General features: G+C 49.8%; 3 protein-coding genes and 1 pseudogene across 3 annotated transcripts; 1 reads left to right on the top strand and 3 right to left on the bottom strand.

Moving 5' to 3' along the window:
* Positions 1–997: 997 nt before the first annotated feature.
* Positions 998–3049, bottom strand: SAPIO_CDS6754 (Alcohol dehydrogenase; the record flags this gene model as incomplete). Its single annotated transcript, XM_016788777.1, has 3 exons — positions 998–2439; positions 2530–2912; positions 2982–3049. 3 exons carry the CDS (start codon positions 3047–3049, stop codon positions 998–1000), a joined length of 1893 nt encoding a protein of 630 aa, XP_016641576.1.
* A 4131-nt stretch (positions 3050–7180) lies between these two features.
* SAPIO_CDS6753 (uncharacterized protein) lies at positions 7181–7664 on the bottom strand (the record flags this gene model as incomplete). Its single annotated transcript, XM_016788776.1, has 3 exons — positions 7181–7395; positions 7470–7585; positions 7651–7664. The coding sequence occupies 3 exons, from the start codon at positions 7662–7664 to the stop codon at positions 7181–7183; spliced, it is 345 nt and encodes a 114-aa protein (XP_016641575.1).
* Positions 7665–10548: 2884 nt separating this feature from the next.
* On the bottom strand, positions 10549–11847 carry SAPIO_CDS6752 (annotated as a pseudogene; the record flags this gene model as incomplete).
* Positions 11848–12493: 646 nt separating this feature from the next.
* On the top strand, positions 12494–13624 carry SAPIO_CDS6751 (putative Aldose-1-epimerase; the record flags this gene model as incomplete). The annotated part of the gene is made up of 2 exons (XM_016788775.1): positions 12494–13032; positions 13105–13624. 2 exons carry the CDS (start codon positions 12494–12496, stop codon positions 13622–13624), a joined length of 1059 nt encoding a protein of 352 aa, XP_016641574.1.
* Between the last annotated feature and the right edge of the window lie 321 nt (positions 13625–13945).

The raw sequence follows: 13945 nt of genomic DNA, 5'->3' as shown, positions 1-13945 counted from the left end.
AGGGTTGGGCTCAGAACGGCAAAAAACCAGATATTCGAGGATGCCGAAGAATACGAGATCCGCATTCAATGAAATATGTAAAGTAACACTGAAGTCTCTAATATTGATTCCTCTCTCTAGAGTCGAAGAAATAGCGAAGACCTCTGCATTTCTTTCGATGCACATAGACGAGTAGTTCAAGCACGGAAAAACATGCATCGCTTGAATAGGGGGGTTGGCCCGTTCGCTTCCTCGAAGGATTCTCTTTAAGTCTGTATCACAACGGCCATACGGGTCTCAACTGACATTCCCTTTCTTATGGCTGCCGCAAAGAAAAGGTGTGCTGGGGAAGAACTAGTAAGAGAAATATTGGAGGCCGCGAACCCAAACCAAGAGTATTACCTCAAAGACGCGAATGTGCTCGTGCATGCCGCACACCGACAATACTTCCACCTTCCACCAGGTCGAAATAACCTCAAAACTATCTCAAATCTCTCAAACCAACACTCCTCCGACTCAGGCATCCTCATCAACAGCTCATACTACCATATAATACATCTGAACCAAAAGATACTGACTTTCAAGTTTCCTTATCTCCGTCTACTTCCGGCTTTCACGAAGCATGCTGGCAGCGTGTTATATGTGGACAGACGTAAGAGATCAGCTTTTCGGTTCTCAGTCATTTACTCTAATCCTTTAGTAATGCCTCAGTCGGCTTCCAGCGGTGCCGGTGCACATGCACGTGCGTCCCGCTTCATGCAAACGGAGGTTTCGATGAAAGAAGAATCGCAAGATTAGCTCTCTATTAGAGCATATTTCGGCCATTTGTACCCTTGCTCCCTTGTATCTTATTACCCAGCTATTGGCGGTTTAATCATGGGCTCGTCATTTGATGCCCATCTCACCGTTTCCCCCGTCCATTTCCGGTCGTTCGTTATTATTACCATGGATGCGATGCGATATTTTACAACCTTTGTTCGATTAAGAGACTTTGATTATTATCAATTACCTGATTAAATTAGAACCCCAATATTACATCTGCCGCCTTTTCACTAATCATATACACGGGCACCGCAATATAGAACCCGGGGATTTTTGGGAAAACCGAAGCATCGACGACACGTAGACCGTCCGTTCCCCTCACGCGAAACTTAGAGTCCAAGACTGCCATGGGATCACCATCTTTTCCAATGGGACATGTACAACTTGCGTGGTGGCCCCAGGCTTCATTCTTGACAAACTGTGAAAGCCCTGCGCCACTGACCTTCGATCCAGGCCAGACCTCGTCGAATCCACCAGTAAGTGGAAGGACGTTGTTAAGCATCTTCCGCGAGAGCTCCATTCCTTCGACAAGAGCTTTGACATCCTTGGCCGCGTCAGCCTCGTCACTAAAGGAATTAAAGTCGATCTGAGGCATGTCCCGGGGATCGGTGGATCGAAGGGTGATATTTCCCGCACGATTTCGCGTGTGGGCTTTTAGGACGATCCACGTCCAGTGACGGGCATCAACAGTACCGTCTACCGAATACCCTGGATAATAACCAGGAAAGCCGACAGGAGCACCGGCGATGAAGATGTCTGGGTCCCCCTCGGCGACGGATGACTTTTTGACTACGCCCAAAGAGACGCCGTTGGATGCATAAATTCCCCGTCCATTAGCACCGCTCTGCCACGATTTAAGGCAAGGGTCATCGGCAGAGCGGAAGAAGGTACAATCCTCTGTAATCTGGAAGTCTGTCGGCGTCTTGCCAATAACAGATGTTTCATATCTATCTTGGAGATTTGTGCCGACCCCAGGAAGGTCAACAACGATGGGGATGCCCAACGCGGACAATTCCTCTACTGGTCCAACGCCACTGAGTTTGAGAAGCTGGGGGGTATTGAAGGAGCCAGCTGAGACGATGACCTCGGCCGAGACGTTTACGCTCCCCGGTTGCCCTACGGAGGAGCCTTGGAAGCGAGGGTCTGCTTTGTAGAGACTTTGGCCAACGAGAAAGTCCACGCCCACTGCACGAGGTTTCGCGCCGCTGTTGTCGAATCGGATCTTGGTCACCAGCGTGTTGAGTTTTATGTCGAGGTGGTATTTCCTCGAGCCGTCGGGGTTTACGGCATTTGCGGTACTGAGAATGATATCCCGAGGCCCAACGCGCACGCCATTCGCGACGGAGATGGGGACTTGGTAGAGGCCTTCCGCAGAGTCACGGCCATTCGTGTCGACGTTCAAATCACGTAAAAGCACCTGGCCAAGCCCAGCGACTGTAGACAAGATTGCCCCAAGGAGGTTTTTACCCATCGACGAAGCAGCCGAGAGGATCACGGTGAGAAGTTTGATGTCTTTGATGATGAGTCCAAGGTCCGTTACGGTCGTGGTCAGCCAGCCGTTAAAGCCGTGGCCGATAATACCGTTAGGGAGATACGACGCCTTCTCCAGTCGTACGAAATACTTGCGCATGTTTGAGGCTGACCAAGTATTGTCTCCGGTTAGGCTGGCGATGCCATCCCAATCACTTCGATGGGGATAGACAGATATCAAAGCATTGTGTGACCCACATCCACCGAGTGTCCCTGCACGAGGGTACAGGACGCCCAGTGGGGTCGCCCCGGACGGAGGGTCAAGGCCAACATACAAATCTCCGTTATCCTTCCGGTATGTCATTTTTGAATCCTTCTTCTGCACGGAGAGGTCGCTAAAGTGGTTGACGTAGTAGTCCCACCGCATCGGCTCGTACTCGGTCGATTGCAAGTTGAGCGCAGGCACTTGGTAGGGTATCGATTCTCCTTGGTCGTCGCCCGCTTCGACTAGCAAGACCTTCTTGCCAGCAATGGCAAGCCTGGCGGCCAAGGGACCTCCGCCCGGGCCGGAGCCAACCACAACATAGTCGTAGACGCTGGGGTTGTTGTCGGTCTGCCGTGTCGCATGGGGCGCTTTCGATCTAAATAAACCCTAGTCAGTTGACGCGACGCGAGATAGGTATGGATCTGCATTGTCACGTCGTACTTACACAGACGCTGCCGAAGCTGAGTAGAAACTACTCAAGAATAGCAGGAGGGAAACAAGCTGCGGATACATCTTAAGCACCACTCCAAGAAATCGGCTCTGACCTAGGAGCTCACATTATTTTGTGCATGTTGTCTGTCGACTCCAGGACCTTTTTAAAAGGTTCTACACGCAGAGCATCGCCGAGCCCTATTAACCCCGCGAAAACACCCATTGCTACCCTTTCGGCTCTACGAACCGAATTGGATACGGGCTCGAATTAAGCGATATTTCCATATCTAATGCGACTGCTAGTTTACGGAGGACAGGGCGAGTTTGAGCAAGTGAGTGGCATGACACCACCACTACAGGATGGAGGAGGAAGGCGATGTAGTCGCTGCATTGCCAAGGAGATTTCAATCTCCGAAATTCTAGCACAAAGAATGTAACAATAGATTGAGGGGGTCAAGAAGTGGCACAAAACCTGCCATCTGCACGTGGCACCGGACCCTATTAATCTATGGAACTGCTCTTATTGACTGCGGGTGTTGCGTCCCACCTACACTTTCTAGAGGGGGCCTGAGCGTAAGTTCGGGCTGCTCTGTGTGGCAAAATTCGGTTTCCAATGGCGGAAGGACGGAGTGTAGTTTAGATTATAAATCTGTGTGCGTTCTTCGTGATCTAGATCTAGATCCCAGGGTCGGACTTTTGTCTGACCATTATGCAGTGCTTGGTAGAGTGGGGCATGTATTGTCGCAATTCCCATAACGACCGGAGAAAATAGCCCGATTTGGACGGTCCTGGAAGTCGAAATACGGGTCGCAGGTCTGAGAGAAGGAGCAAAAACCGAGCCTTACCCACTTTTGAAACGAGTTCTCGGCACATTTTCCAAAAAGGAGCTGTTGGAGGCTAGCTCAATCAATTATTTCCAAGGCAATACTTCGTAAACTCGGTGACATCCAGGAGTAAGCCAGGGCTATGTACATATACCACCTGAAGACGACCTAGCTTCCCACGTTGGTCCCCGTTCTTCGCTCGCTTCTACGTCTCGTACACTTTTTTTCTTCAAAATCGCTACTGCCGTGTCAGAATGCTTGGAACATGACTATTTGTACTTCAGTATTTATACTTTCTCCTTGGCTTACCAGAGTTGGAGTGGGTGGGTATGTCTAGTAGATGAGACGTCAAACTAGTGCAATAGGTGGATGGGCGATCTTGAAGTAATCCAGCTCGTCCGTCCCTCTCGCCAGGGGCATATATGTATGGCAGAAAACTCGCATGGTAGATCCAGAAACTCCCCCCTTCCATCTCCTCAACCGGGGAGCCGGAGATTTGTATTTTCGCCCGACCCGACATCACAATGTCCGCGCAGTGGGTCTGCTTCTTCGTATGGGTCTGGGCAGTTGCTTCCAGAATAGCCACCGCGCGTGCCCAGGACCTAGCCACAGTTGCAATTCTACAGCTTGTGCCTGATTGCGCAGTAAGTGAGCTTGATGATTTTTTTCGCGTCCTGGGTTGACATTCCGCTGAAACCGGTCCAAGACCCCCTGCATACTAGACGCATTCACGGAGGGCAATTGCACATTGACCAATCTGTCAAGTTGTGTATGCCCCAACATATCGTTGCAGGCCGGCGTATCCGAGTGCGTACAACAACATTGTCCATTTAACGATCAAGTTGGTATGAACCCCTTCCATTTTCGGAATTACGAAGCAACTTTGAACCCCGAGTCCTCAGCTGATATATATAATCCATTACCGAAATAGCTGTTGCAGAAATTTCAAACCAGCTTTGTGAAGGCTATCCTATTGAGTCGAGAGAAGGGGAGGTTATCAACACAGCCATCGCTTGTGCTGCCATAACCTTTCCTATTGTCTTACTGCGATGTATATCACGGTTTATCGTAACACGCCGGCTCTGGTGGGATGACTGGGCCGCTGTTGGCGTTACTGTACCATCTCTCTATCCCCCTTTTCTTGTTCGGGGTTAGCTTCTTATTCCTGTGCTGACACACGTTTTCCAGATCTTTCTCGCAGCACTCTTTGGTCTACAGATCGAGAGTAAGCCTTTAACCCCCTTACCCTAACGCGGGGCCCTCCATTCAAGGAGCATAACCACTAATACAAATGTGAACAACCTCAGGTGCTCAGCTTGGATTTGGCCTTCACTATTGGAATACTAATCCCGCCAATGGCCAAACGATTCGACAGGTCAGTAGAGCAATCACAACTCTTATTAACTCCTTACCTGTAATTCTGTTAGTTATGTTGACAGAGTGATGATCCAGATGTTTTATGCAAACCAGATGCTCTATATTTTCATACAAGTAACTGCCAAAGGCTCGTTGCTTGCTTTCTACTTGCGTGTCTTTACCGGCCGCAAATTCCGCATCACAGTTTGGGCGGCTCTTGTATTCCTCATCGGCCACGGCGCTATCTTCCTCGGCTTAGTCATTTTCCAGTGCCTTCCCATCGCTGCTGTGTGGGATCAGACACTATCGAAAAAATGTTTAGATCTCACCGCTATAGGATATGCTGGCGCTGTGTTCAGTATCGTCGAAGATTTGGCCATATTGATCATGCCGATTTCTGAGCTTGTAAAGCTGCAACTTAACTTGAGGAAGAGGCTTGCTCTCATATTCTTGTTCAGTCTTGGATCATTGTAAGTCAGCCTACTTCTATACTACATGTGAAAGCTTCAAAATATGTAGCGGCTGCTAAACAAATATGTCCAGTGCATGTGTGACAGGTATGGTACGCCTGAAGTACATCGTCAGCTTTGCCAATTCACTTGATACAACTTGTAAGTTACAACTCTGCAGTAACGTGCTGGTCTTGTGTCTGACATCGCTGGTGTGAGGAAAGGGGATAATGTGAGCGTTGTCATATGGTCAATGATAGAGCTCTCATGTGCCTTGATTTGTGCTAGTCTTCCTGCTCTACGAGCCCTCCTACAAAAAGTGCCGGGGTTCCTGAGTTCAGGAAGGAAAACCACTGCAGTAAATACTGGAAGCGCAGTGTTAGACTTTAGTGGCAGGTCTCGAGACAGAAGTTCAGCAGGCGATTTAATACCGCTGAAGACATATCATGAGATAAGCGATAAGAAAGTAACTATATAAACAAAAGAAGAAAAAATAGTTAACTGATTCCACATTCTTCTGCATTCATGGAATGTACGGAGTTTTATTGAAGATTCGGCTCGAGACCTCTGTGATGACATCTGCTCCCCAGCCTTTTTCCCTCCACGGAAAGAGCGGATCACTGCAGATCGCGGTTATTACTCGGCTCCTTTGGCTGCCTGATATGGCGCTCGGAAACCTATGCAGCATCTAGCCAGTCTGCTCCTGCAGTTAGTTGTCGTCGGCATTGCGGGGCATGACCTGCTCCCTAGATGATAGGGTGTCTGGTGCTGGGGAGGCCTTTCCTGGCTGGTGTACTATTTCGAAGTGAAGTTGTACTGGCTCATCATCTCCTACCATCACATCTGTCTCTTAAAGAGCTGCTGGCGAGTAGTAAAGTATATGAGGTTCTTGTAACCTATCAAGATAGTAAAGTGTTCTACAGATCTCAGTTCACCCCACTGCTGCTCTAGGCACTATATAACTGCTAGTAGCTCCTTATTGTAAAATGGGGTAGTTTGCCTTAGCAGGAAGCATCTTCTTTGACGTGTAGGTGACTGGTCTGAGTCTACCTGTCTTATCTTTTTATATTAGGGTTCTTTCTGTAGTATATCCTAAGGAATCTGCTTCTACTACTGTCTCCTTATCAGGGTCTAAGTGTGTTAGAACAGGGGCTCTAATAAGTCTCAACTTCAGCTCGTCGAACACTTGCTGGCAGGCCAGGGACTATGTAAGATGATTTCACGGGAGGTCCTGAGGGCGGGCAACCGTGTGGAGAGCCACCTCCGGTCGGGTGTTAGTCTGGCTCTGTCTACCTGACGGAGTGTTGTAGCTGTCAATAAAAAGTGTTGTATATGAGTGTTAAAAAATTATGGTAATAGGATTGAAGTTTAACCCCGAAGGAACCCAACTCTGAGAAATAGTCCAATTCGGGCGTGGCTCTAGTTATGAGCCGATAACGAACGGACAAAATCTCGAGAACAAGAATTGAAAACCATCTCACAACCGCCCCGTCTATATAATTGATACGCCTCAGCCAACCTACCAACCTCCTCCCCGTGCCCCCTTCTCCTATTTTGCCTTGCTAGTGCCAGCCATCGTTTTCTCAGTTCAGATGCTCCCCGAGGAAGTCAGTGATGACCTTGTAGGCGCCCGTCGCGTTGTGATGAAAATTGAAGTTATGGCTCGCGTTGGGGTGCAGGTACGGAATAAACGGCTGAGCATTCCTATAAAACGTTGATGCCGGTTCGTCGAAGATGCCCTCGCATTCGCCATCACAGACGATGTAGTCTTGCTTTCCAGTAATTGTGAGGGCAGGGCCTGTGAAGTTACTAGCATCTACCATTAAGAAAAATTAGTGACCGAATAACGAGATAAAAGGGCTTGATACTTACCAAAGTTTCCTCCGTTGCCGAGCGGGAAAGTGAAGAATTCGGTGAAGCCAAAGGGTTGCTTAGCCTTCTCGGCAAATACAGCGGCTTCTTCATCATAATAGGGCTGCTTGAAATACCTATGGTGCACTGTAAGTCCTGCAAAAGTGGGTAGATAGCCAATATTTCAAATGCATCATCTCACCCGGACCGGTCCATATTCTTTCTATCGAAAGGAAATAGGGCCTTTTGTCAAGGACCACCATCAGCCTGATGTTGCAGTTCACATGCAGGCTTCCAATATTTGAAGTGAATCACTTGACCCGGATCGTGTTCCTTCTATCGAGAGCCAACGGTTTTTCCCAAGAGAAGCAGCCTATGGATTGACTTTCCACGGAGACTGGACCTAATTAGATTGACTGCCTTTGAGTCTGAAGAGCCCAAAACGTATGTGCTCGATTTGGTTGCATATTGAGTTGAGAGCCCACTTTTGATGGAGAGCGAATCATATCAAGGTCCATCTAAATGAATCTTCCCCATTGAGCAAGGAAGAAAAGTCTTGCGTTCGAAACGTATTGGGCCTGGCTCGGTGGGAAAAAAATGAGGACTCGGCGATGTGGATTTGGGGGGTTGTCCAATGTTGGGGCGAGACCAAGAGGGGATGTCCCATCCCTTCTCGAATCAAAAGGCGAGCCCCGGAAACGAGGTTTGTGGCACCCGAGTAACTGGAGAACGTCGCATTTGCCATGCGCAGTGAGATGGGATGATATCAGCTGCAGTCAGCAAGTCAGCGCGGTCCGCTGCTTGTGATCTGACTCCTAACCTAATCCGGCGTCCTACCCGGGTGTCCTAGCTATATTACGAAAAGATTGCTAAGGCACCAAGTTAAAAATAATGGCGAGTGAAAAAGGAAAAGAAACCGGCGGCGATTGCGAACGTCAGGAGCTGAAATCCGAGCCTGTCGTCTTCAGCCTTCCACAGCAGACGGCCGAGACGTCTTGCCGAGATCACGGGTGGCTTCACGAAGATAGATCTCACGTAAGAACGGGATTGCCCACCGGAAGACGGATGGGATCAATGCTTGATTCGGCTAAGCCTGTAAGCTCGAACCGACGCAAGCTGCATATCCTCGGCCGTACCCTTATAAGGACTGCAACGCAAGGCCATCCTTTCAAGCCACACATGCATCATGATACGACTGAATAAAGAAGGACAATACTTTCATAGAAATGCCTGGGGCCCGACGTCTATGATGGTAGAAAGCAACTTGCGGAGAAGGCGGTACATCCTACAGCAATTGTCACCCGAGGTGAGATTTGCTCTTACAGTAGAAACCAACAGAAGGCTCAATCTAAATGACAAGATCTGTGTTTACGAGTCGCCTAGGACGCCGAAATTTTGGATGGGTGATTTGTAGGGAGTTACTGCAGAGTACCAGGCCCACATGAAGGTGTTCCTTTCGGTCTCTCAGATCAGCGACCAGAGACTTCTTCTATCTTTTTGGGTGTGATTGTGCCCTAACCGTCCGTCTTCTTACTGACGTGTTATTCCTGTTCTTCTGGGACCTCTATTCCCCGTTTTCAGCATTGTTTTCCATTGATCAACGAAGTCCGCGTCTGTCAGTTCTTGCAGGAGCATTGCAGCGGCCCTGGCAAGGGCTGGTTTTCGATCAGTGGCCACTTACTTGTCTCTTTCATACGTGTGATGTTGCGGTCAGAGCTGCACTGATCAGTCTCAATGGGATTGGGAGTTGTGAAAAATCACGTTTCGTACGATTGATACAGATACTACTACGCCCTTACTCACGTCTGGTCAACGTCAGGATATCAATCGGTATCTAGAGATATTCCGCAACCGTGGTACTGACAAAGACAAATAGGGAATATGCACCAAAGTTAGAGATATCTGGGTATCGTAGGGTTTTCATTCAACAGCTTGTGTATCGGGAAAGAAGCAAGCGACCTCGGGCCCATTTTACCTCGACAGCTTCGGTCAATTAAGCATGCCTGGAGTCCAACGGAGTCCCTGGGCCAATCCTCACGAGAATGTCCATAGGAAATATTTTGATGGCCAACTCAATGGGCCGGGTATCTCGAAGAGTGTGGATTTTGTAATTGTCGAGAATTCCGAAATCTAGGGATTGATAGACTCGGGGAAAGCTCGCTGAGGAGGCAATCTTCAGACCTGATTGGAATGCCAGGCGGTTGATCCCAAGTCTGGAAGCCGTGATATCTGTTGTAATTACTTGTATAGCATTAATTCATCGGTCCTAGGTACAATAACGTCAACTCACTTCTCTGGAAGTCAAGTCCTGAGATATATCATCTGACTTCTCTTCCAATCATGTTCTGTCCGAGGAACAATGTTTGCCAGCGGCGAATCCGACAGCGAAAAGGAGAATCCCGACGCTTGGACATCAGGTTTATTTGTGACCTGTCAAGTTATCAGCCAAATAGAGGAACAACATTGGGTCATATGTGGAAGTGAGTCGATGTCGATGAAATAGTCCAAGAATTCCTCCGATTCCGGCTCGTATAATCCCAATTCCGTTATTTCCCAAAGAGCTACACAGCAATTAAAAAGTTACCCCGTGCCCCGTACTCTCCGTGTACCTGGGTGCGACGACACTCAGAGTGTCGGGGCGCAACGTTGAGGAAACCTCCACAGCCACCTTTTTAAGTTCTCACTACTCGCATCTCGTAATGATTCTGAGCAGCCCCCCCCCCCCCCCCCCCCCCCCCCCCAAAAAAAAAAAAAAAAAAAAAAAAAAAATTCCCCGCGCCGGTTTTCATGACCGTCGGGTCCTCTTTTTCAGGGGTCGGGTGTATAATTTTCAAGCCTCACTGGCATCTCCATGGTCCCACGCAGGAGAAGTCATGTTATAGTCCATCTTGGGAGCGGCGCATAACTGCTAACCGGTTGGATGAAAAGAGATAAATGTGGTCGGTTTGTCTAGCCAAAAGCACAGACTGATATGGTCGGGCCTGGGCCTAAACAACTTTGGCAGGCAGCACAATAATATTTCAAATGGCGATAGTACCATTATTTGTACGTCTGTCTAGATACGCTAATATACAAGAGAATGAACGTTCAAGCCTGGCTCTTATTGAAGATAGCCAAGCCACTTCGGTTGCAAAGAAATCATGGTGTCCAACATCTCCTCGGCTGCATGGACATTGTCGACAACGGGGTCAACAAGAAGCGCCTGAAGAGCGACTTTCTTGGACTTGGTTAAGATGGCCTCTGTCGTAAGGTCGTTGACGGCAACCTGAAGCCGAAGGAGTCCTGCAAATCCCTTGGGGTAGTGGTCAAACCCGATGCCGTGGACACCATCCTTGTCAATGGTGGCAGGGACTTCAACTGGCTGGTTTTGCGGTAGGTCCTTAATGAAGCCATCGTTGGGGATGTTGACAGACATCTCAAAGTGGCCATCGTTGGTGATGATACCTTCAATGATGGGAACCACACGCCAGTACTCCTCCACCGGTGTACCCTTCGCAACACGACCTAGCGCATCGTCCCGATTCGAAGACATTTCTGATTTGTAGCTATTATAGAACTCCATGATGCCCCGGTGATCAACAGCACTCTGGGCCCACTGTATGTACTCGCCAAAGTGGCTATCGGTAGTGATGGGTAGGTAGTCGAAGCGCTTAAGAATTTCCTGGAAGAGCTTGCGCTCACCGACATAGCCGAATGTCGATGGTGCCTTTGTGAAATAGGCGGGCGCCTTCTCCCTGATATCGGGGTATGCGTCTTTACAAGTGTCCTTGTATTTGGCCTCGACCAGGATACTGAAGTGGTTAAAGCCACCGGCTTTGAGATCGAGGTTCTCGATAGGAGTGTTGAGCATGATGGGCAGGTGCTCAACGAGAGAAACGACTTCGTGGCAGATTCCGGTGCACTTGAGCTTGGGGAACTTGGTGTTGATGGCGTGCATGATGCGAACCATAGGGTTGCTGAGGTTGATAACTTGGGCGTCCGGCGTTATTCGGTTGATCTTGTCGCAAATGTCCAAGATGGGGGGAATGATACGCATTGCGTGGAAGAAGCCACCAGGGCCGCCGTTCTCGCCGTAGACCTGCTTGAAGCCATACTGCAGGGGGATTTTCCAATCCTGCTCCCACAAGGTATGCCGGTCCCCCACTTCAATGGAAATGACGACAAACTGAGCGCCGACCAAGGCTTCGTCGAGACTGACGGTAGCCTCAACGGTAAAAGGGAGGCTGTTGTCCTTGATGTAATTCTGGGCAACATCCGCAACGAACTTGACAGCTTCGGGATTGATGTCATTGAGGACGATGGTGCTTCCTTGAAGGGGTTTTGACTTGAGGATGTCGCCGACAGCGCCGAGGCCGAACATGGCGCTACCGGCGCCGACAAGGACAATCCTAGAGGCCATGCTGGCGATGTGCGAATAGGCGGAAACAAGGTGATTTGAGAGATGTGTATGTCAATTGTAGAGGAGTTGAAGGGAAGGCATATCCTGGCCGAGAATGCGCTCCAAACTGACTTTTATGTAGCAGATGAGTGGGCCCGTTCTTGCATCGTGTCTGACGTACTGGTCCACGCACTGCTGACTCTCATGCCCGCAAATTCGTGACCGGAAGTGTTGAACTCTGGGTGAACATGGCCGGGGGGGCTAGGCTTGAGGACGAGAATGTGACTGGGGCTATCTTAGCCCTCCAATCGGAATCGTCGGTAACGGGCCCGGCGACTCAGACCGCTTCGGCGACTGAAACCCGCTAAACTGCTAAACTGCTAAACTCGTCTGGTTGTAAAATTACCTGCAAAACTGCAAAACTGCAAAACTGCAAAACTGCTAAACTGCAGAATTATAGACTGCGTGCAGTTTTACTACCAATATAACGATCTGCTAATCGTTCGCGTTACTTTGATTGGTGCAGCCGACGGCTGGGCGGATTGAGGACGTTCTGCGTCCTCTTCGCGAATTTGATACAAGACTGCCAGAGCCAAAGGGCGTGCAAACCCTTGGCAGGATCCCCCCATCCTCCGGCTAGGTAAGCCAGAGCTAGAAGTTTGATACAATGACGTCCTCCGACAGCTTCGCACCTTTCAGGTTCCTCCGCACGGGAGCCATCATCCAGTCTTGGCGCGTCGGCGGTCTCAACATCGTGCTCGGCTTTCCCACAGAAGACGTCTACGAGACACACAACGAGTTTTATTTTGGCGCCACCCTGGGTCGCGTTGCCAACCGTATCAAGGGCGCCATGCTCACCAATTTGAATGGAGCCCAGACATACTCGCTCCCTGAGAACGAGGGGCCAAACATTCTCCACGGGGGCAACAAAAGCTGGGGGAAGCGCAAGTGGGATGGGCCTAACAGAGTCGAGGTGAGGAAGATTGAAGGCCTCTTCGACGTCAAGGGGGAACAAAGTCTGCAGTTCTCCCTCCTGAGCGAGGACGGGGACGAAGGCTTCCCCGGGTCGGTGGACGCGCGCGTCACGTATACGGCCGGCTGGCAAACAACCGAACGTGGTGAGCAGGTGAGCGTGCTTCAACTAGAGTACGAGGCCGAGCTTGCTGGGGATGCTGAAGAAACAGTTATAAACATGACAAATCATTCGTGAGGCTCCCGAGGACTCACCCCTTTCCCCAAATTATACATGACGAGTCAACTGTTGAGACCAATGGGCAGTTACTTCAACCTTACGGGGGCGTCCACCATCACCGGAACCCAAGTTACGCTATGCAGCGCCCAGCACCTCCCTAAAGACGCAGAGAACATCCCCGTTTCAGGCCCGGAGCCCTTCCCCGCCATCAAAGCAAACGAGGCGTTTATTCTTTCCGACACGGCGCCAGTTGTTGACCACTGCTTCGTTATCAACGAAGCTCCTGAGACGATCCCCTTGGACACGCGCTGCTTACCTCTACAAAACATGGCGCAGACCTACCACCCGGAGTCGGGCATCCACGTAGAAGTCTGGGGCACGGATCCGGCGTTCCAGTTCTACACCGGAGAGAACACCAACGTCCCCGCAGTGGCGGGCATGGGGGCAAGAGGTCCGCGGAGCGCGTTTTGCGTAGAACCATCGCGCTATGTTAATGCGCCGGAGGTGGATGAGTGGAGGGGAATGGTTCTCATGAAGAAAGGACAGCGGTATGGGAGCCGCATCGTTTACCGGGGCTGGGTGGATAAGGATGGTCGCCAAACCTAGGCTAGGGATGGACAGTGAATACGGATCTAACCTATTTGGTGCAAGAGTGTCTCTATCTTAAATATATGTAAAAGGAATTCTAGAATTATTGAGGGTATTTACAGAAGGCACAGGCAGGATCCAAGTCCTGCGAGTCCGGCAGCTTATGTAGTGAGCGAAGCGCACAAATCGAGACATATGAGGTAGGGGTGGAGGAACTGCAAGCTTGAAATCATCCATATACCTGCTGGATGCGGTATAGCTTTATATAAAACAAGAGGGACTCCCCTATTAGCGTATATGCTGATCACTTTGGAGTAGCTGAGAATGAGAGGAGAGTAA

The sequence above is a fragment of the Scedosporium apiospermum genome (genome assembly GCF_000732125.1).
Source record: "Scedosporium apiospermum strain IHEM 14462 chromosome Unknown SEQ_SAPIO_0107, whole genome shotgun sequence".
Classification (NCBI taxonomy): Eukaryota; Fungi; Ascomycota; class Sordariomycetes; order Microascales; family Microascaceae; genus Scedosporium; species Scedosporium apiospermum.
The sequence above is the reverse complement of the archived record's forward strand: the minus strand, read 5'-3'. Positions and strand labels throughout refer to the sequence as shown.